Below are 23,967 nucleotides of genomic sequence, written 5' to 3'. Positions count from 1 at the left end.
GGCCTGCCAGGGTGCTTACCCTGGCGAGCCGCGTGCCAAACGTTGCTGACCCCTGGTCTAGCCTGTCCTGGGTTTACTCCAGTGCTGCGGCAAAGAAGGCCTTTTCCTAGCTTTCTTGGCATGTCCCGTGGACGGGGAGCAGTGCCGACTAGTCAATGGCGCCGAAGGGTCACCGCGCACTGACACCGTGGTGCCTACTCGGAGCGGCGCACCAGAGCCAGAGTCAGCACCGACTCCATCAGAATAGCCCGGAGCCTAATGTCCCTTTCTCTCTTGCTCTGAGGCTTAAATGACTTGCTAATCTTGCAGCGATCGCTGAGATGGCATTCCCCCAAACAGCGTAAACAGTCCGCATGCAGATCACTCACTGGCACAGATCGCCTACAAGTGTCGCATGACTTAAAACCCGGGGCACGAGATATGCCCCGGCCCGGGCGCTCTAGCTAAACTAAACTAACTAAACAACTAACTAACTAACTACAGGTACCATACACTGAACAAACAAGCAGTTTTGGGGACGAGCTACAGCAAAGCTGGAGCAGAGCAGTTCCAAAGCACCTTCCCTGGCGGCAAGAAGGAACAGAGGGTGGTGGGAGCGCGCAGCGCCCTTATACCGCGTCATGGAGGCACCACTCCAGGGGTCAGTAGGGCACTCCCCTATGGGTACTGCTAGGGGAAAAACTTCCGGCACCGGTGCATGTGGCGAGCAGCACACCTATTGTGGAATAGACGTGAGCAACACATCTCGAAGAGCACCAGTTACGGAAAAGGTAACTGTCTTTTTTGCACAGACTTTAGAATATGTTAGTTTGTATTTTGTAAACTGTTTCTGACTCTTTTAAGGGACACTGCCAACTTAAACATGACTAAACATTTTTTTACCTGCTGTTTACTTCCAGCACCGGTGCACGTGGCAAGCATGCACACCTATTGTGGAATACACATGCACAATCACTCGAAGAAGAAAAGACTGTGATAAGAACTTACATGTAAGAAATGGTTTGCTTGAACAAGCTTTAAAATGTACTTTTTGAACAAAAAAAATTTTCCACCACAACTCTCATGTTTTTCTGTCCACTTACGGTATGTCTACACAGGGATAAAAAGGCCCTGGTCAGCTGACTTGGGCTCGCACTCCGGGGCTGAACAATTGCTGCATACATGGTTGAGACTCGGGCTGAAGCCCAAGCCCTAAAACTCTGTGTGGGTGAAGGATCCCAGAGCTCAGGCTCCAGTCCGAGCCCAAACCCCAAGAGCTCGAGTCAACCAATCCAGGCCAGCCATGGCTGTGCCGCAGGTCTTTTATCCCTATGTCGATATACCTCTGGATTCAAACTCTTGAGATATGCTTGCAGTCCCACAGTTTTTCCTCTTAATTTAAGCCTAAAGCATCACTGGAGAAGGCCTATTAACAGTGGAAGCAGAGAGAAGGTCTATATGCACCAGAGTGGCTGCCCTCTGTGCTCAATTCATTTTCCACTGTATTTCCTGAGTGTGCGCGCATGGGACAATACAATTATCACAAATCAAAATGGAAAAGATTTCTACTCTTTCTGCTCCACAATAAAATTAACAAAAGGACAGAATGTACAAAGCCAGTACCACAGTAGTGCTCAAGGACTCATTATGTCTCTTGACAGAAGGGTGCTTACTGCTGTATGAGCACTATATCTCAAGCCTACTAGTTGCCTGAACAGTGGCCATTGGCTGAAAAACAGCTCCTTAAAGGGACATGGCCAACTTGAAATCTATTCAATTTTTTAAACAAGAAAATGAGTTAAGAATTGTCTGTATTATACCTGTCTGATGCCCCCTTTTTGTAGTTTTATAACCACATTTTATTATTTCTAATGCTTCTCTGTCCTACGTTGCTGTCTGGAAGACCCACACAAACCAGGAAAAGTGAAAGGCTATATGGGAAAACCAATGAAAGTCCCTAAACAAGATGCTCTGCCAAATGAATTAAATAAAGCTGCAAAAATATTTCTCCTTCTAACCTGCAGTTTCGGTAAGCTTAGATGTCTCTTGTAACAGTAGGGAAAGCTATTTCAGGCAGCAGGGCAATTTTTAAATGTATGGCATCCTTTTAATTATAAACAGCCTTCATGGAAGGAAATGTCACCAGCATACAAAGAAGAGAGCCTATTGCCGGAATTAAAAATAAATAAAAGATCCCCAAAACATTTGTACTTACCAAACAATGTCAGTTTAAGTATCCTACTGCACTGAATTGCAAAGGAAAGATCTGAGCTATCAAAAATTGTTATAAGATCTCCATCTGTAAAGAATTTTTAATAAATAGTTAATATTGAACAGTAACACAAAAAGGCCCAATGCCCATCTATAATTCAAATGCCCGTTTAAAGTAAGACGTTTGCTTTCTAGAAACTGTAATCATAACTTGTTAAATTTGGTTTTAAAGCAACTAGAAAAAAATTGTTATATATTACATTACAAACATGGTACATGACAAATACAACTATGGGCTAATGTAGAAGCTTAAAATGCACAGAGTTAAGAACAATTTTTTTTTTTTTAAATAACCCCATCCTTTCTTAAGTCTTAATGACATGACCAAAGGTAATTTATAATTTGCAATTTAAATCAGATTAGGAAAAATATTCCTTCCACCCAAATTATGAGACTGAAAGATATTAATCAGAGAGCATTTAAGAAGTCACTAAGGTAAGTTTGGTGGTACTTTTTTTTAGCCACTCTAATTTTAATATGCTCGACAGTGACAACTTGTTTGTGGAATAATCCACGCTAGAAGGATATTCAAGTGTGCTTTGTTTATTCCAGGGGTGGGCAAACTTTTTGGCCTGAGGGCCAAATCGGGGTTCAGAAACTGTATAGAAGGCCAGGTAGGGAAGGCTGTGCCTCCCCAAACAGCCTGGCCCCCGCCCCCTATCCGCGCCCTCCCCGCCACCTGACTTCCCCCCTCAGAACCATCCTACCCCAGTTCTGAGGGAACAGCACAAATAGACTTCTACTGACCACTTATCTCTTCAGCATCCTGACTGTGCTTCAAAGAAGGATTACAGCCAATTTCACTACTGCCAGCACACACACACACACACACACACACACACACAGCACAAGAGAAGGAAGTGGAAGAGAAGCCATAGTTGCTTTGGGATCTATGAAAAAACCTACAGTCTCCTCCCAGTGTCTTCTCCATAGTGAAGGCAGAGACATACAAGTGTGCATGAATTCAAAGTTTCTCTCATTTTTTAATCACATAAATAACTATTAAACAAATCAAACTATACAGATAGTTTGCATCTGCAATTGTGGTGGCTGAATGCAGAGATTGGATGGTAAAGTTTCTGCTTAGTCAAGTATCTCCTATTTAACCAAGGTACAAAATGGTTATTTTTAGAAAGAAGTCACAATATATAGATCAAGGGGAGAGTGTGAAAATTTACTGTGGGATAAAGGCAAAAGGATATTTCAAAGATTTATTATTGAAATGAATATTCATATTCAAGCCAACTTATGTTCCCCTCTCTCCTGTCACAATCTCCCAGCCTTACAAGTGAACAAATTTTGTAACATTCAATGAACATCTGACAAAAGCATTCATATGTAGTTATTCAAAAGTTTGAGTGTGGAATGGCTCTTTGCTAGGACAGCTATTATGATCTATTGGGTAAATACATGTTTACAGGGACAAACTCCTACTAGCCTGTTCTGCCAGAACTAGTAGGGATTATGGACAATGAATCAAAGAGAGGGCACAAGAAAGGGCAGTGAGGCTCAAGTGCCACTCTTTCATTAACAAGAACAGGAGGGAATGAGGCAGGTGTCTGACCAGCTCCCAAGTCCTTGTTCCTTTCCTGGAGAGAAGAGAGGGAGGGGCAGAGAGGTTGGAGCTACTTTTGCTTTTCCTGGATGGGGGGGGGGAGGAGCAGAGCCACAAGGCCAAGGAGGGAAGGAGTTCCAGGGGTGCCCTGAAAAGAGGTAGGGAAAACCCAGTTTTTACTGGAACAGAACGGAGCCCAGAATTCATTAAGGGAATATGACCTGAGGATATTAACTGAAGCAGGGAAGAGGCCAGAATTTTTTATTTATTCGTGGATTCAAAGACTCTAATGTCAGAAGGGACCATTAGATCATGTAGTCTGATCTCCTGTATATCTCAGGCCATTAAATTTCAACCAGATACCCCTGTACTGAGCTAAATAACTTGTGTTTGACTAAAGCATATGTTCCACAAAAGCAGCCAGTCTTGATTTGAAAACATCAAGAGACTGAGACTCAACCACTTCCCTTGGTAGTTTGTTCCAGTAGTTCGTCACCTTCACTGTTAAAAATGTGCGCCTAATTTCTAATTTGGGTTTGTCTGGCTTCAGCTTCCAGATGTTAGTTCTTGTTATGCCTCTCTCTGCTAGATTAAAGGGACCCTTAGTACCTGGTATTTTATTCTAAGTGAAAATGCACACTGTAGTCAAAGAGTCATCTGCCGTTTTGATAAACTAAACAGACAGCTCCGAGTCCCTCACTATAAGGCACTTTCTACAATCCCTGAATGGCCCATTTCTGGATCATCTCCACTTTTCCAACATCCTTCAACATCCTTTTTAAAACGTGGAAAGCAGAACGGTAGGTAGCATTCCAGTATCTGTCTAACCAATGCTACAGAGAGGTAAAATCACCTCCCTATTCCTAGTCATTACCTCTCCTGTTTATTCACCCAAGGATCGCATTAGCCCTTTTTGCCAAACGCTGGGAGCTCATGTTCAGTTGCTTGTCCTCTATGAACCCTAAATCTTTTTCAGTCACTGCTTTCCAGAATACAATACCCTATTCTGTAGGTATGGCCTGCATTCCTCGTTCCTAGATGTATAACTTTGAATTTGGCTGCAATAAAAAGCATTGTTTGAATGGAATAGTTTACCCTGCAATCCAGATTGCTCTGTATGACTGTCCTCTCACCATTATTTATCACTCCAATCTTTGTTTAAAATGCAAATTTTATCAGCAATGATTTCACATTTACTCCCACATCATTATGAAAAAATGCTGAGTCGTGCCTACCACCAATCCCAACAGGTCTCCACTAGAAGCAACCCAACTCAATATTTCCCCATTGACAATTATTTTTTGATCTCTGTCAGCCAGTTCCTAATCTATCTGACGTGTGCTTTATTGATATTATATAGTAAATTTTTAATCATACTGTACTGTGACAGTTATATGTTTCACTGATAAAGGTAATCTCAAAGAATAAAATCAGGTTTCTTTGACCAGATTTATATTCCATAAAACCATGCAGACTAGCATTAATCATATCCTTTAATTCTTTATCAGCTGAATCCCAGACCAGGTTTTCCATTATTTTGCCCAACGCTGAGCTCAGGCTAGCCACCCTATAGTTACCTGGGTCATCCTGCTTGCCCTTTTTTAACTCTGGTATAACATTAGCATTCTTCCAGTCTTCTTCAATTTCCGCAGTATTGCAAGATTTATTAAAAATTATCATCAGGCCAGAGATGATCTCAGCAAACTCTTTTAGTACTCTCATGGGTACATGTCATCCAGGCCTACTGATTTAAAAATGTTTATCACTAGTAGATATTATCTAACATCCTCCTAAGTTACTATTGGACTGGAAAGTATGTCATCCTTATTAATATGAGTATATCATTCGGTTTCTTTCCAAATTCAGAACAAAAATATTTATCAATACTTCTGCGTTTTCTGCAAACAATTTTACCCTCTCTATCTAGTAACGGACCTATACAATAGCTAGAATTTCTTTTGTTCCTAGTCTACTTAAACACCTCCTTATTGTCCTTAGTCCTGCCAACCATGGCTTGTCCTCTAATGTCTTTAGCTTCCCTTATTAATTTTCTCCACTTCATAAATTCTAATTTATACTGATTGCTATTTCCAATTTCTGCCTTAACTTCACTACTGAATCTAGACAGGCTTTTTGCCAAAGTTGTACTCTTTCTTGTGAAACTGTGGAATTTTGGCCATCTAATAAACTCTTGTTAAAAAACACCCAGTTTCATTCACATTTTTCTATCTAAATATTTCCTCCCAGTCAATTTAGCTCATAATTTTCCTCGTCTTTGGGAAATTAGCCTTTCTGAAGTACCAAGTTTATCTGTTACTGATTGAGACTGTCCTCTGCCCATATTGAATATGATCAGGTCATGATCACTGGTCCCTATGTACCCACCAACTTCCAGTTATCTATCATGAGGAGGTAACTCTATTTTGGACATGATGGATGCAATACTTTTTGTGTTAGACAACCATCTATAATTTTTAGAAATTCATGTTTTACTGCTGACTTCATGAGCTCTCCACCATATACCTCTGTAACAGGCTACACTGGCTTTTAAGCACAGAGGGGGCCAGAGAACCCTGTTTCAGGAAGGCTGGAACAAAAAAAAAAGGGGGGCCTAGAAGTGGCCGAAGACAGAGCAAGAGAAAGGAAGCAGTCCCAAGGGAATTAGCAGGTAGGGAAAACCCAGGCTATGCTCTCTTTAAGGGCCTGGGACAAGAAGGCCTGTAGTGTAGGGTACAGCAGTGCTTGTGTCTCTCTCAGCCAACTGAGATGAACAGGGAAGGAGGGCTGAGGACTCCTGATCCCAGATGAGAGAGACTGTCCTTTAGTCCGGCTCCAAAAAGAGAGATATGAACTCCTGATCCAAGGAATGACCTCTAACTCAGCCAAAGGAAGGAGAAACTGTTTAATTAGCTAACCCAATCCCGGAGTGAAAGTGTTTTTATCCTAAACATGCTCTGAGATAGAGCTGTGGATTCCCAAGGCAAGGGGGAAGAGGCTGCTTTAGTTGTACCCAGCTCCAAGAGCAAAGTAATACCCTACTATCCTAAAAGCAGGGATCTGAATAGTACATTACCCAGGGAAAAGGGCTGTAGACTCCTGGTTCCTGGAAAACACAACTAATAGAGTTATTACCTGCCAAAGAAACCTATCTGAATCCTCACACCAACCCCAGAGGGCCCTGAACTAAAAAGGTTGAGAGGGAAACTGAGGCACGGCACCATCTCAGGACACGTGGGGCATGCTGAAGGAGGCCACTATACAACAGTATCCCGACCTGAAATCACCCCCCATTACAGCACAATTTTACTTGCCCTCCATTAGGGCAGATACTTGAGTAGTAACTCACTCTTTTCTCTGGTCTGATTCAGTCGTCTGTAACTTGACCCCTACTAGTATCCCCTCCTGGGTTTGCTTTGTTAGCACACTGATCCATACGAATGCAACACCATATGGTTCTGGGTTATCAGTAACTAGCAACCCATGTTTATTTTGCAAACACAAAATAAAATAAAATGAAAAACTCACCCCACAGTTTGCTGCAGCAGGTTTGAGCCCAGCTCCCCGATCCAGGCTTCACGACCTAGCACACAGGGTCACAGCACTACTCACTCAAATTTGGCCCAGTTATCCCTCTGTCATGGCAGAGGGGCAACTGGCCCAAACCTGAGTGGTGCTGCAACCCCATGTGCAAGGTGATGCCCAGAGCAGGGAGCCTGGCCCAGCCCCTCGGGACAGGAGTCACCTCTGCAGAATGAGTGCAGGGGGGCTTGCTCTGCAATCCCCCATCCCGCCTCCCCCCCAGTGGCAGGACCCCAACTCTTCCCACACCCACAGAGATAAAATGGATAAAACAAAACACTAAATTCACAAAAAAATAAAATGAAAAATTACTAAAAATTTCTATCAGTTTTAAAACAGGAAATGATGTCTTTAAGAGCAACAGCACAGTATTTATTAATTAGGAAATGGGAAGGGCTGTTATGATTCATTAATTGGTGAGCGTGGGAGAAGAGTTTCTTAGTTGTTGAGAGAAGAAAAGCCTTTTCACATGAGCAAAACAGCATGTACTATTATCCACTTTTACTTGGTCTCCCCTCTCCCCCTTTTTTGTAGTGTGGGGCCATGACAGTATGTATAAATCCTGAAAGATCTCTGACCTCCACCCCACTAAATCAAGGTGGCACAATTACTGCCCCTATTGGTTCAACATCTTAAAAAGGGATTATAAAATTTACAGTGTTTACAGTGGAAAATACAAACAGAAGAAAGCATCTTTTCAAAATGGAATTTACATGTTAAAGTATTTTCCCTGACTATAATATCCCCATCTTCATTTAGAACCCTTTACAAATGGTTCTAGCTTAAATTAAGAACAACTGTTTTATTGCATGGTGCTGTTGTCACATTATTGGAAACTGAAATTATCTTCAGAGGAGTAGCTTAGCAACATAAACATCTCCACAACTAATTCACTGGCAAAAGGTACCTGCGGGTAGGGGGTTCAGCTCAAAACACGATATTAAAAGTAAGTTTACTATCAATCCTGCACTCAAATACAGTGCTATCCAGTTGGTTCCCCCCCCCCCCCCCCCCCCCCCCCCCCCCCCCCCCCCAAATACACCAGATTTCTTCAATACTGAAGTGGAAGACTCATTTTTGAGGCTATATCAATCTATGAGATTTTTTGTGGATACATTAGATATATTGTAATTGTGTGACCTCTTTTCCCATGGAGTCCAACCACCATGTTCAATGGTTCAATCACTGCTGATGAGGAAGTACTTAGGAAGAAATTAATTCCTCTCAAGTTTTTCCTCTAGAACTGTCCAGAGGGTTTCCTTATGTATTACAGGACATGGCCCCTCTCTCCCTGTGGAGAATTCACATTTAGCTAATGCTCCAGAATTCTAATATATAAAGGTTTTTGCATAGTGATAAAGGTAGAAGATGCCATTTTCAAAGTTGTTGGAACTGTTTTTGAAAGGCCATAAGGTTTTCTTCCAACAAAAGGCAGCTGCCACAGAGAAATCAAAAATGATCCCTACACAAAAGACCAGACTGAGTTAACGTTGATTACGTCTCTAACTATCCACAGCTCTGATGACAGGAAAAAGGTCAGACGAGTAGAGAGCATGGATACTATGCCAATGTCAACACCTTACTGTGGCAAAGAAGAGACTACAGGAGGTTGGAGCCATGAATCTTTTTGTAACCTCCCTCTAATCTTTCAGGTACATGAAGAAATGTGTAGTATAGCCTCAACAGAAACAGCTTTTATAGATTAGAATAATCTCATAATATAAATAGTTTATATATCCCAAGAATGGGAATATCCAGAAGCAATTTTCAAAAGGTGAGTTTTATGGCAGTTTGCATTCTCACATAAACTGTATCTAATCAATACCGTTAACAAGAAAACCTTACCTTCATCTTTATACTTTATTGTGACTTCGTCATTGCTCAGAAGTTTTCCTCTGAAAACTCTCTGCATCATCAGCACTAGCTCATCATATGTGATGTCCTCATTATGAATAGGAATTCTCCTAATATCCTCCCCCAGCTGAGCTTTAATAATCAGCTTCCCACTTAAATCCAGCTGTCCGTTCATGGTGGACTCCAGATCTCCTATAGACCTGTTAACAAAAAACATTTACACAACATCTTTTAGAAGATGATTTGTTTCCCAACCACCACAGTCCTATACAATACACAGTTCTGTAACTTTCTGGATTTCAAAAACATTATTGTGAAAATATGCTCTAGAGCAGCTTTCTATGCAAAACTATGTTCTCTCAATTGTTAATTTATGAGCCATTTCACAACTGTTCAAGCACAAAATGGAGATTTACAAAATGAGATATTTAAAAACAATCTTTTCACTGTGTTTTAAGCCAAATTTTAAAGTTCTGAGATGAAATATAGGCTTTTTACTGCCCATAAAGCTTAAGGGGAAAAAATATTTTTGTTCAAAATGTAGCTTTTACCATGTTATAATGTAGGTCTTCATGTAGGTATATTTACATGTAAAATAATTTAGGATTTGTATTTGAGAGAGACGTATTTCATGGAGACTAGGAACACTGCAAAAGCACTTTGCCTTGATAAATAAAAAAGGCATGTATGATCATCTCTCTAGCTATTTCTATGGGACCCATAAATATGGTATCTCACAGCTACAAGTAATGTAGATAAAATTCAAAGCAACAATGCGTGTTATTGTTTTGGACAGTGGAGGAGGTTTGGCAGAACGAGAGTTTGGTAGGAGGATCAAATTGGGACGTGCGTCACTCTGGATGCATGCAAAAAAGAGGAAATAAGCCATCTAAAAACTGGTTTCATTATAAGTGGTTAGATCACACTTAAACTTTCCTGCAAAACCAGTATATCTGATCCCTAATGCATGTGTCATGTTTTAGGATGCAACCAATAAAGAGAGAAAACTACATCAAAACCATTTTTCACAATGGTTTTTTTTTTAAATAAGCAAAAAATAACCCATTTAAGCTATTTTTAAATTTCAGTTTTTTCTTCAGCCTTTTTTACATTCCCAAATTTGTTGAGAAGTTAAATACACATAGAGAGCTTTCTTATGCAGTTCTGAAGCTTATAACTATTCCTATATTAAGAGAGCAGTCTCCAAATCAGAAGTTGTAACTTCAATGAAAGTCTGGATTTTAACACTTGAGTAAAATTTTTTTTTTAATTTCAATAAAAATATACAGCTTGAAAATTACTACTTTGCCTGAAACACCAAATTTCAGAAAAACATCAATCAGAAATCCTCAACAATAAATGTTAACTCAAAAAAAGTATATAGTAGGAAAGATTTTGTTTGCCAAAAATATTTCATTATACCACTGTGCAGAAAAATGTTTCTCAAGATAGGGGTGCAAAGGAAGCCTGGGAAACACCATTCTTTTCTCTCCAGATCTTTGAATAATGCCAGGGAACACCAGGCTCTGGAGTGGGAGGAAATAAGAGGGATTTCTTCATTATCCTGATACCTTCAGAGGAGACCTGTGAGAGCTCAGAAGTTAGGAAGCCTTACAATTCAAAACCCCTGCTGCCAAAGAGGTAGACAGACAGGAAGGTGTACTGAAGAAAGGGAGGGGCCATTGGCTTGGGTATTTTTGATTCTTCCCAATTTCCTTTGAAAAAATCCTTATAGGCACATGCAGGAGACTAGATATACACTTTTTTTTTCTTTTTCTTTTCTTTTTTTTTAAGGACATACTGTTTAAAGCATGTTTATTAGAAACTTACTTAAGTTGATCAATTTTAAAAGTTTTCAACATGAAGAATCTCTCTTTCACTTTACAGAACAAGGAAAAAAGTTTTTCCAATAAAGCCTTAAGTATGTTACATCTTGATGCTTCTCCACATATTTAGCCCAGTGTTTTGACATCTGATGATAAACCAAAATATACTGTGATGCTACAACACAAGTACTAAGGCCTTAACTCTGGACTTCTGTTCTTTTGTGATTTCATCTGAATCTAACAGGTTTTCCTATATAAAAGGCAATAGTTTTGTTCTGACTGATGTGCTTACTATATGACAGCTTTCAAAAAAAAAAAAAAAAAAAAAAAAGCAAGCAGCAGTTATATTACAAAAGTCACTTCTTTTTGGTAGTTCAGAAAAAGGGACGGGAATTAGACAGGCACAGAGAGTGTGCTACTGTATTATACAGCCCTCTTCACTGCACTAAGAGTGCCTTTAAGGTCAGATGAGAGAGACACTCGCTGAGCAATGTACTGAAGCTTGTACTATGGCTATGGCATTGTTCATGTTTTTTGAACAGGGGAATTTACACTCCAGGGCTTGTGAGATGTCATAAGTTATTGGAAAGAAGTATTATGAAAACTGTTTTTATGACATATTCATATCACCTCTAGATCTTCCTTTACTTCCTTGCTACCAATATCTTTTTATAACAGTAATTACCTTGTCTTACAGATTTGCTAGACTGTTTTTCAGGTTCCCCGCTTCACTTACAGCTGGCGTTCAGATGTCCTGCCATGCACTGCCAGAAACTATGCTGATCAGTGATCGATTATAGATAGGGCATGGAATCTGCATCAGAAAACCAAGAAGAGTTAACTTATTGTGAGTCTTCACTGCAGCTATATGCTTTTCATATCATCCAACTTGGCATGTTACAGGGAAGAAATAGAAAGAATTTACTTTAACAATTTGATATTTAAACTCTGAGTAACAGTGAAGATTGTATTTCACCCATAACATATTTTGCTTGACAATTGCTAACAGTCTAGATATTCACTTTCAAAACAGACATGATAAAAGGGGTCATCACCCAAAATACACATATATTGTTTAAACATCTGTTCTAGTAACCTCCAACTTCTCAACATCCAAAAATAGATTTTAAAAAATTAAGTTTAAATTTTAGATTGATTTTGCAATATTATAGCCCAGGCCTCAACTTCCTAATTAGAGGCTGGAGCTGCTCTGACATTAAGTGAAAGTCCTCAGGACAGCATGAGGACAGGGATTCTTTGGAGCAGAGAAGTGCTAATGTCACTTTTCCACAGGAAAAAGAACCAAACTGGACACAGGGCCAGCTCTGGCTTTTTTGCCGCCCCTGACTGGACAAGAGAAAATATAGTGGCAATCATGGCCAGAGAGTCACAGCCACTGAAAGGCAGATTGCTCTTTAGAAAAGAAAGCTAAGGGACAAAGGGAAAGGTGGGCAAGAGAGAAATGCCTTCCTGCCCCACTACCAGGAGACCTTCATTTCCTTTTGGTAGGTTACTGCAGCTTGCCCTGCTCAGGGGCTCTTTCCCTAAGGGTACGTCTACACTTACCTCTGGGTCCAAAGGCAGGCAATCGGTGTTCTGGGATCGATCCCGGAAGTGCTCGCCGTCGACGCCGGTACTCCAGCTCAGCGAGAGGAGTACGCGGCATCAACGGGGGAGCCTGCCTGCCGCGTCTGGACCCGCGGTAAATTCGGACTAAGGTACTTCGAATTCAGCTACGTTATTAACGTAGCTGAATTTGCGTACCTTAGTCCGAAGTGGGGGGGTAGTGTGGACCAGGCCTCTGTGACAGATTTACAACTCCCTTTCTACAAACAAGCAACTGTTATAGGGGTAGAATGAAGCTACTGAAAGCTCCATGCTATTGCTGCTAGAGAAAGGTGAAAGGTAAATGACTCCTGCTACAGAGACAAGGAAAAGGTAATGAGACATGAACCAGTTCAATGACATTTTGTTCACTCCCCTAACTGAAGTTGAAGACAATTGTCAGCAGCCACAACTCTCACCTCTCTGGCTGTCTCCGTCTAGACCAGAGGTGGGCAAACTATGGCCCGCGGACCACATCCGGCCCGTGGGACCATCCTGCCCAGACCAGGAGGCTAGCCCCCGGCCCCTCCCCTGCTGTCCTCCGTCCCGCACAGCCATGCCACCGCGCGGGCAGTGCTCTGGGCGGCAGGGCTGCGCGCTCCTGCAGGGCAGTGCGGCAGCGTATCTAGCTCCGGCCAGCTGGCACGGCTGCCAAACATGCTGCTCTGAGAGGCATGGTAAGGGGGCCGGGGGATTGGATAAGGGGAGGGGAGGTCCTGGGGGGCAGTCAGTGGACAGGGAGTGGTTGGATGGAGCGGAGGTTCTGGGGGAGGGGCGGTCAGGGGATGGGAGGTTGGATAAGCATAGGAGTCCTGGGGGGCCTGTCAGGGACGGGGGTGTGGATAGGGGTCGGGGCAGTCAGGGGCCTGGTAGCAGGGGGGGTTGGATAGGGGGTGAGGTTCCAGGGGGCAGTTAGGGGCAGGGGGTCCCGGGAGGGGGCAGTTAGGGGGACAAGGAGCAGGGGGGTGGATGGGTCAGAGGTTCTGAGGGGGGCAGTCAGGGGGCAGGAAGTGGAAGGGGGCAGATAGGGGGTGGGGGCCAGGCTGTTTCGGGAGGCATAGCCTTCCCTACCAGCTCTCCATCCAGTTTTGCAACCCCAAGGTGGCTCTCGGGCCAAAAAGTTTGCCCACCCCGGGTCTAGACTCACAAGGAGACAGAGGGACTGCAGATCCCAGCCCCCTCTAGTCAATCAATGCAGCTTCTTTGTATATAGAGAAAAGGGGGTGGGGACAGCGTAGCGTCACTCCACACATTGCACTCAGCTTTGTAGTAGGGACTCCAGTTGTCTAACCCTCATGCTGCTCTGAAAACGTTCCTTCATTATGTCAGAGCAGCACCAATGGCTCTTGTTCACAACCAGGAAGTGGAGACGAGGACTATAAAATTACAAATTTGATCTCAAATTTTAAAAATTATATATGCGCTTGTGTATGTACGTAGTGTACTCTGGCACGAGAATCACACTTTAACCTTACTAGCAACCATAAGAATCACCTCTATAGCCTTGAACCCCTGGGCTAAAAGTGGCCTCCAGATACATGGAGTGTACCACTGCATACACTGTTAGGGAAAATCAATTACAGTAACATGCTTACATAAGCACTTTAGATTATTTGCTAAGATTACTCATGGAAATCCACTTCATGTCTCACACAAAAAGAGAAGAAGAAGAAGCTTCTAACTGCAGTTGGTTGTCCAACTCTTCTCCACCCTGCATGAGGTAATTATATAGGATTTAAAAGAAAGATCCTAATGATTGCATCTGTTTAATTGTTATAGAAAATGATGCAAGGTATTTTACTGTTGATATGTACAGCATTCACACTGTATTTTCTTTCTGTGTGTCTATGATGTAGCTGAATGTCAGATTTCCTTTGAAACAGCTTTCCAGCAAAGATACCCAATGAAGGAATGCTGATCTGCTTCTGATAGTGATAACTTATCTCTACTTTGTCTTAAAAATCCAAACATTCTAAATAAGATAAAATCAACACATTTGAATAAGGTAATTTCTCACCAAAAATTTCTTGATATTTCTCCATAATTTCTTCCATATTTGTTAATGACTAAGAATTCTCCCTCCCTCATAGCCCATCTTCCATTTGCATCTGGTAATTAAATCCATGCTAAATTTGTGACCTCACAATCATTTCTATAGCAAACCAATATCAATCCTCTGATTTGCCTGCAGGTTCATATAGCAGAAGCAGAGCTAGGAGCAGGGAAAGCCCTACTAAACAAAGCTTTAAAAGACAAAACACTCCTTTTCCTCACTGAAGTAAAAAGATAAGTGATGGCAACAGAAGAGCAAAATGAATATGGGATTGTCTACATTGTCTGTGAATTTTAAGCCAGAATAAGGTGGGGTGGGAAGTACAAGCAGATCAGTTATTCCCTATTAACTACATATATGGACATTCATATTATGGACTACGGGTATGCCTACAATATAGTGGCACAGCTATTGCACTGCAGCTATGCCACTAAAGCACCATAGCATAGACGCTTCCTATATCAACAGAAGGGAGGTTCACCAGGGGAAGGAGACCAAAGCCCTGAGGTAAGTGGGGAAATGAGATACCGGGAGGAAGCACGAGCAGGAGAGCACAAGAGGGGAGGACTCCTGCCTCATACTGAAAAAGCAAGACGATCAGCGAGTTATCTTAAGTGCCTATACACAAATACAAGAAGACTGGGAAACAAGCCGGGAAAACTGGAAGCCCTGGCACAGTCAAGGAACTATGATGTTACTGGAATGGGTTACCTAGGGAGGTGGTGGAATCTCCTTCCTTAGAGGTTTTAAGGTCAGGCTTGACAAAGCCCTGGCTGGGATGATTTAGTTGCTATGATTCTGGTGATATAGTTAATCCACCTTTCTGAGAGACATCACGTCTACACCAGGGGTTAGGGGTGACCCTAACTGCGTCACTCAGGGTGCAAAATTTTTTGCAACCCTCAGTGAGGTAGCTGGTTTGATCTAATTTTTAAGTGTAGACCAGGTCTAAGAGTGCCTGATTCTGAATGAGCGTGAGGCAGTGGATCAGGCCAGACAGGAATACAGTGCTCTACTCCCGTGTAGACAGGCCCTAAGAACGGGGCCAGCCCCACAGCTGCTCCTGGGCTCTGGAGAAGTAAAACTGACCAGATGCACGTGAACTTCACAGGGATTTGAGGGGGGGCCGCAGCCGGCTCCTCTTTCCCCTCCTCCAGCGGGCCTGATCCCAGGAGCAGCAGCCAAGGCCATTCGCCCCGCAGCGCTACTTCGGGCTGTGCTGGGGGGGGGGGGGGGGCGGCCCCCCCGGGCCGGGGGGGGGGGACTGGGCAGTAACACCCCCTGCGCTGGGGCTCCCGGCGGGGGAGGGGCCGAGTCCCCGGGGAACTGGGGGATAGTTTACAGGGGTCTCCCCCCCCCGACCCCATGGGGGAGGGGCCCGAGCCGCGTCCCCTCGCGCGCCCCCGCCCCCATTCAGCCCAGGCGGCGCCGGCTCGCCTCGCCCCGCTCCCCGCCGCTTACTCCGGCTTCTCCTCCGCGTGCGGTGGCACGTGCGTAGAGGCCGCGGCTCCGTCCCGCCCGATCCCGCTGCCGCCGCCGCCGCCCGTACGTGGCAGGGGAGAAGGGCTGGATCTCGGCTGGTGCCACTGCCGGGCCGTCGCGCAGGCGCACTCGCCCCGACGGAAGCTGATGGCGGCCGAACGGCGCGCGCGCACTGATGGAGCGAAGCGCCGGAGCAGGCCAGACCAGACGGAGGAGGCCGCGCGTGCGCAGTCAGTGATCTAAGGCTCCCATTCACAGCAGAGCCGGCCTTAGCTTTACGCATGCGCTGGTACGGCGACGGCTAGGGCAGTAGTGCGCATGCCTAGTAAGAAAACCCCGCCGCCGCCGCCGCCAGTCGAAGCTGCGGCGTCCCTTAAGCAGAGCGAGCAATGGCGGGTTCCACGCATGCGCCGCACCAGCTGCCACAGGGGCGGTGTGTGTGTAGCAAGGGAAGTGTCCCATAGCGCTGATTGTGCCACAGTGATGTGGAGAGGCGCGGCCTCTGTGCTGGGTGCTGTACAGACTTGTCACAAAGAAACAGCTCGGGGGGTACTGAGACCTGGCTGAGGAGTGGACAGCGGAGGAGGCAGCTAGCCCAAGGCTGGGAAGGAGATAGGGTGGCCACTCCTGCATTCCCAAAATACCAGACATCCTAGTACTGCCCAGAATGGCATGGGACCCAAGTGTGACCTTGCATGCACAGTGTGTGTCTGAGTCTGCTCCATGGTACTAGAGCAGTGGTTCTCAAACTTTTGTAGTGGTGGCCCCTTTCACACAGCAAGCTTCTGAGTGCAACTGCCCCCCCTTATAAATTAAAACCACTTTTTTTTATATTTAACACAATTATAAATGCTGGAGGTGAAGCAGGGCTTGGGGTGGAGGCTGACAGTCCGTGACCCCCCAGGTAATAACCTCATGACCCCCTGAGGGGTCACAACCCCCAGTTTGAGAACCCATGCACTAGAGCCACATACTGTAACATGTCAGGTTACATAGCGTGGCCACACCAGCAGCGGGCAGCACATACTCTCCATTGTGGTGTACACCATCTGATACCAGACTAAACCACCCCTCCCACCTTCCCCGTTCCACTGTGCCTGCCATGTTACAATACGTTGCTCTAGTGCCATGGAGCAGACTCAGGCACTTGCTACAGCAACAGAAGTTTTAGAGACAGTAGCAAGGAGAATTCTTCTGTCAACCTAGCTGCATCTACAGTGGGGGTTAGGTTGACTTAAATAACGGCGCTCAGGGTGTGAAATTTTTCACAGCCTTGTGCTATGTAACTAGGTTGACCAAAGTTTTAGGTGTAGACCAGACCAGCTCTCAGCAGGGTCTAACAGTAAAACCCTAGTAGCAGAGTAATAGGGAGCCACTGGGACTGCAAGTCACTTAGATTGAAATGGGGAGGAAGTAGGAAAGGTGTTTAAAAAATAAGTTAAATTTGCTATAGGTTTTCAATTCTAAATGTTACTTAATAAGAGAAGATTGGTAGTCCAGATGGTTTCCCCTGAAAAAATGTTAGAAAATATAGATTTCCAATACCAAACATAGGTCACACCTCTTTTGTTGTTCAACACCACCAGACGCACATACACGCTCGTTCTCTTCTAGTCAGACTCTCTCCCTCCCTCATTTTTCATACCTTTGGTCAGATCATTCAGCCCTTCCCCCCAAACTGGTGGCTTTTATGGATGCAGCACTTCCTGTTAGTTTCCAGCAAGAAACTTTACCTCTTTAACATCCACAGTGTAGAGAATATCAAAGTTCAGCACCATTAGTAAGATCACTGTGTTCCACGTGTAGATAAGAGTTGAACTATTGCGCTTAAACACACGCTGCTAAGAAAAGATTTTTAAAAAGAATAAACTTTGGGTTCAAAAACATTGACCCCCCGCCATCTTTCGGGGAGTTGAAAATGGTTATTGTGCTACTGTGAGGAGGGTCCAAAGAGTTCAATACAAATTGTTGCAATACTTCATTCAACGCTGCAGGTCTCTAGCTACAATGTGTCCAGTATGCATCAATACCAAAGCCAATACCTTGAACAGAAGGAATCATGCCCATTCTTTTGGGGGGGGTTGTTAATTTTTGAGGTCTATAAAGAGAGGGAAATTATTTGTATAATCTAATCTCAAATGTACAATGCAAAATTTATCTGATGTCATTCTATAGAATAACTACACTTTTGTCCAAAAAAAATGAAATAAATTTGAACAAAGCTTGAGCAGTATTTTACACTCATCATAAAGACCAATCACCACTGTATGAGTGTGCTTTACATGGCTTTCAGTAAAAACAAATATTTTCTGCAATAATAATAATAATAATTTGCTGTACAGAGCACCCTTCTTCCAATGATATCAAAGGGATTTACAACACTAGGTACTAAGGACCTCCTTTTACAGTTGGGGAAACATATACACAGAAAATTAAAGTGTCTTGTCCATAGGGAGTGTGATGGAGTGTATGCATGATAGTACAATGTGGACAACTACCTTGCAGTTTAAGTGCTCCTCACCACCTTCCTTCTAGTAGTGATAGTGGGTTCCAGTTTCATATCTGACATAACTGCTTTTGTTTAAAGAATCCACAATCTAAAGGAGATGTCTACCTTCTCCCTCCCACCAAGACTATGGTTTTCTGGAGGCTGGAGAGGTTTTCAGGCCAAAAGACCCCTCTCTTTGTTATTGGCTGAGCTCTATTTCAGAATTTTCTGTCACAGGATGTGTACAGGTGTATGGTCTTTTGTCATTACACAAACTAAAAACTATTTTCCCATGCTAATTTTCCCCTACTGTTACTCACAGCTTCTTGTCAACTGTTTGAAATGGGCCATCCTGATTATCACTACAAAAGTTCTTTTTTCTCCTGCTGATAATAGCCTACCTTAATTGATTAGTCTATTACAGTTGGTATGGCAACCCCCATTTTTTCATGTTCTCTGTATATATATATATATATATATCTTCCTACTGTATTTTCCACTGCATGCATCTGATGAAGTGGGTTTTAGCCCACGAAAGCTTATGCCCAAATAAATTTGTTAGTCTCTAAGGTGCCACAAGTACTCCTCGTTCTTTTTGCTGATATAAACTAACACAGCTACCACTCTGAAACCAGTCTTTTTAAAGACTTCCATCAAGGCATGGTTCTGCGTATCACCAAAGGTTACCCACCAAGGTTCAGATCGTCATATTGGATCAAGACTGCTATCCTATACAAGGCAGCTTGGGAGTTTGCAAACCATGCCATCATGTTCGTTTCACTTTAGTTTGATTAAAAACCAAGAGGGAAGGGGGGGGGAGAAGTGTACAAATTGTTTAAGGTCAGACTTCTATTTAACCTTTAACACAAGCATTCTTTTGTTAACACCAGAAATGGCTAATCATACCAATGTTCTATATCAGGGCCTGTTGAATCAGGCAAAGATATTCTCTTTTTATCCAGGAACTATCTAATTCTCACAGACTTCCCCCAACACACTGTATAGGATTGGAGGGTCAATATTATTATCAACCCCATTTTACAGATAAGGAACTGACTATAGCACACCTGAGTTTTTCTCAAGGCCACAGAGTGAGTCAGTGTCAGAGCTAGGATTAGAACACTGGAGCTCCTGGCCCCCAATCCTCTGCTCAGGTCACTAGACTAGACAATGCTTCTTTCCTAAAGAATAATCTGCTGTTCATGCTGTCCCCATTCTTGACTTGAACATCCAGACACTTCTCCCCAGGACCCTTTCACATCATCTGCTTCTTCTCATTTGATTTTAAGTTTCTTCCATTATAAACTGACCATATTACATACTCACAACAAATAGCAATAACTTCATCACACTAATTTATTTGTTCATTCTACCACATGGAGTCAGACATCATTTTATAGCATTTATCGCAGCAGTTTATCCTAAAAAGCTTCTAGCAGGGAAGCTCAATAGGCAACTCTAAAATAAAGATCTTTTTCTAAAAGACAGTCAAATAGTGATTTAGAATATGGAAACAGAGCTAATAAGAACTCTACTGTTTATTTTTTTTTTTTTTTTGCTTATGTTCTTTAGTTAAACAGGAATTACTTATGAAAGGGAAAAGAGGACTACCTTTGGACAGAGCATATTAGATAGGCCAGGAATAGATATATCTGGGAGAACAGACAGACATGACTAAGTCAGACAGACGCCCTTCTATTTTGTGCAATATTGTAATGACCTTCAACTTTCCTTGTAAGAACTTTCTTAGTTGTGTACAATTAAAGTGCCACATATAAGCTCTTCACAGCTGTTATCCTGCCTTACATTTTTGGGAGCTGTCCTACTGTCTTCTGATCTGTGCCCAGTGCTTGTTCCAAGAGTGGTGGTCATGTCAGTCAAAACACCAATGATCTCTATCTAGAACAAACTCAGAAAGCTGTGATTTTACTTTTTAATTCTTCGTAGGTGTCTGATCACTGCTGGAAAAGGACATTTCCTCTGAAAAGGTCTCAGATGGTTTGAAGTTCTCGTATGTGTGTTTTTTATAACGGAATTTTAAAAGATAATAAGTCTTTGAATGCAGGGAAATCGGTATATCTGGCAGTGAGACATAGGAAAACAGCTCAGTAACCTTTTTCTTGAAGATTGGTGATCTGAAAGTGTATAGAATACAGATCTGAAGTCCCTGTGGGTTAAATGAAAGCTCAGAGTTAATCAGAGTAATGAAATGAAATGAAAGCTTAGAGTAAAATTGACCATCTTTTTGATGTGACTTGAAGAATAATTGCAATGATGATAATGCCTATTTCTTATATAGCACTTTTCATCGGTAGATCTTAAAGCACTTCACAATCTTCAGTGTATTTATCCTCTCAACATCCCTGTAAGGTAGGGAAGTGCTATTACCCTTATTTAGGATGAGATGTCCCGATTTTATAGGGACAGTCCTGATATTCAGGGCTTTTTCTTATATTGGCGCCTATTACTCCCCACCCCCATCCTGATTTTTCATACTTTCTATCTGGTCACCCTACTCTTACTTTACAGGTGGGGAAGAGAGACTAAGTGATTTGCCCATAGTCACATAAGAAGTCTGTGACAGAGGAGAGAATTGAACCTGGATCTCCCAAGTCCTAGACTAGTCCCCTAACCGCTATAATTATTAACCATAACATTAATGTCTTGAAATACAGGGTGGTATTACAAGAATGCTGTATGTATTTGTCAGTATTGCCCTCTACTGGATGCCCTCTACAGTATTGCACTCTACTGCTTAAGTATGTGTTATATAAGACCCTATACTATAGGTAAAAGAGAGTTTCCTTGCAATACTACAACATAGGATGGCATCAAATAGGACACTCTACATCAGTCATTAGTTAAAACTGGAGGTAGACAGGACTTTAAAATTTTAAGCCATTGCAAAAACATATCACATCTTCGGGATTCATCCCTCTGGGTTATGTCAACTCGTTCACTTTACTTTCAATCATTTTTACCTAGGCGCAGTCTACAGTTAAAAATGTTGCTGGTATAGCAGTATTGGAAAACCCTCCTAGTGTAGACACAGCTTATACCAGCAAAAAAGGGCTTTTGCCAATATAGCTTATACTACTGTACTCCCCTGAGCAAAATAAGCTATACTGGCAAAAGCACTTTTATGCTGCCATAATGAGGGTTTTTGCTGGTATAGAAATGTTGTAAAAACCCCACATTCCTAGCTAACATCGCTATACCAGCAAAAATTTCTAGTGTAGACCTGGCCTTAGATTGTAAGATCTTCAGTGAAAGGAAGGATAGTCTCACTGTTATGTGTTTGTACAATGTCTATCACAATGGGACCCTGATTCAGGATTGGCTTCCCTAGCCACTACTGTAATACAAATGATAATAATAATAATAATTAATATCTATCTGCCATACAGTCAATAGTTGCTTTCAGGGAAACTGCTCTCACAGACAGCAGAACCATTGAAACAGATGGGCTAGACCAGGGGTGGCCAACCTGAGCCTGAGAGGGAGCCAGAATTTACCAATGTACATTGCCAAAGAGCCACAGTAATACGTCAGTAGCCCCCCCACCCCAGCTCCTAGCGCCTCCCACCCACCGGCAGCCCCGCCAATCAGCACCTCCCCCTCCCTCCCTGTACCTCCCAATCAGCTGTTTCATGGTGTGCAGGAGGCTCTGCGGGGGAGGGGAAGGAGTGAGGGCACGGCAGGCTTAGGGGAGGGGGTAGGAAGCGGTGGAGTGGGGGCAGGGCCTGTGGCAGAGCCAGGGGTTGAGCAGTGAGCACCCCCCGGCACATTGGAAAGTTGGCGCCTGTAGCTCCAGCCCCAGAGTCGGTGCCTATATAAGGAGCCGCATATTAACTTCTGAAGAGCCGCATGTGGCTCCGGAGCCACAGGTTGGCCACCCCTGGGCTAGACAGTTGACTGCATTGTTTAAAAATGAACTCAACTCCAGTGGAAAGGGGTGTGATGTTTTATTTTTAATTATTCTGAAACAAATAATTTTTTTAATGCTTAGAAACTAAACATCTGAGGGAAATTTTAATGAATAGTTTCTGCAGACTGTTGTGTGCTTTTCAAGAGTCAGATGTGGGGGGGGGAATGGTGGAACTTCCAAGCTCTGGCCACAAAGTAAGCCTTGCCCATGGGAGTCAGCAGAATGAGAAACAGCTCACACTAGATTGTGCAGATGTTCAAGTTGTGATCATGTGTGCCATTTGGCTCCACTGGGTCCCTTGAGCTAGACTCCCTCTCACTGGAGCTTAAATACATATGGGCTGTCATAGGTTCCTTCTTGACTGAGGAAAAAAATGTGGTGGCTTCTTCCAAACGCCATCTCACTTGTGGCACCAAAAATGAGACTTAATTCATAGTAAATTGTGCAGATCTGTGACAACTTCCTCTCCTTTCTTCCATGAAGAATGAAATCGTTAATAAGGGCTTTTCTACTCTGGGAAATTTACTGGAATAAGTGTGTCCACATGAGGAATTATACCAATATAAATATAGTGCTTTTAATTCACACACCATACATACCTTATACTTAAGGGTGAGAGTCTGTCACGGCGGTCACAGAAGTCACGGATTCCGTGATTTTCTGGAACCTACGTGACTTTTGTACCTGAAGCAGCCGGTGTGGCTGGCCCCAAGAGCCACCGAAGCAGCAGCGGTCCCAGGGGCCGCTGGCAGAGCAGCGGTCCCCAGGGGCCTCAGAGCAGCGGATGGCCAGGGGCAGTCAGCCCCCACTGCCGGAGCATGGGCCAGCCACTGGCCCTCATTGCATCGGTACCCCAGGAGCAGCTAAGATTTAATGAGGGACATTTATAGTAAAAGTCATGGACAGGCCAGGGCCATGAATTTTTGTTTATTGCCCATGACCTGTCCATGACTTTTACTAAAAATACCCATGTCTAAATCTTAGCCTTACTTATACTGGTATAACTTCCTATGAAGACAAACCTCCACCCCCACCCCCTTTTTTTTTTAATTAAGTCAGAGATTTTGGAGGAAAAAAATAGAAGTGCCATTATGCCAGCTGTTTCCAAGCTCTGTTGATTTTTAGGTTTCAAAAAATTACTCTCATGCTATGCTGTAAAGTTTAAAGCCAAAAGTCCAGCATGACCACATTGCTCATGAGTGATAGAGATGCATGTGCTTTTCTCTAGGGCTTTGTCCGGTCTAGTTTTAAAGATTCTAAAGCAATGGAAATTTCACAACTTCCCTTGGCTGACATTTCCACAGCTAATTAAGTTTTTCCTAATATTCACTCTCACAATCCCTTTTT

At 43.2% G+C, this 23,967-nt stretch overlaps 2 protein-coding genes across 5 annotated transcripts in view; both read right to left on the bottom strand.

Annotated features, from left to right (window-relative positions):
- TFG (trafficking from ER to golgi regulator) overlaps positions 1-16,334 on the bottom strand; it is a 35,313-nt gene extending 18,979 nt beyond the window's left edge. For 2 of the 4 annotated variants that reach the window (XM_024216149.3, XM_024216150.3), the window contains exons 1-4: positions 16,184-16,334; positions 11,750-11,878; positions 9,230-9,438; positions 2,195-2,278 (exon numbers count right to left, since the gene is read on the bottom strand). In XM_024216149.3, the coding sequence (XP_024071917.1) occupies positions 2,195-2,278; positions 9,230-9,413 (268 nt within the window). In that variant the 5' untranslated portion in view covers positions 9,414-9,438; positions 11,750-11,878; positions 16,184-16,334. Of the gene's footprint in view, positions 1-2,194; positions 2,279-9,229; positions 9,439-11,749; positions 11,879-14,686; positions 14,706-16,183 lie in introns of those variants that run through there. The other 2 variants (XM_024216148.3, XM_029913264.1) reach the window with 2 other exon arrangements.
- Positions 16,335-20,203: 3,869 nt separating this feature from the next.
- Positions 20,204-23,967, bottom strand: part of ADGRG7 (adhesion G protein-coupled receptor G7) — a 54,061-nt gene continuing 50,297 nt past the window's right edge. Inside the window, exon 11 of the mRNA XM_029913249.1 lies at positions 20,204-20,859. Coding sequence (XP_029769109.1) covers positions 20,626-20,859 — 234 coding nt within the window. The 3' untranslated portion in view covers positions 20,204-20,625. The remainder of the gene's footprint in view (positions 20,860-23,967) is intronic.

Source organism: Terrapene carolina, unplaced genomic scaffold (assembly GCF_002925995.2).
Source record: "Terrapene carolina triunguis isolate 2854851 unplaced genomic scaffold, T_m_triunguis-2.0 Scaffold558, whole genome shotgun sequence".
Lineage (NCBI taxonomy): Eukaryota > Metazoa > Chordata > Testudines > Emydidae > Terrapene > Terrapene triunguis.
The sequence above is the reverse complement of the archived record's forward strand: the minus strand, read 5'-3'. Positions and strand labels throughout refer to the sequence as shown.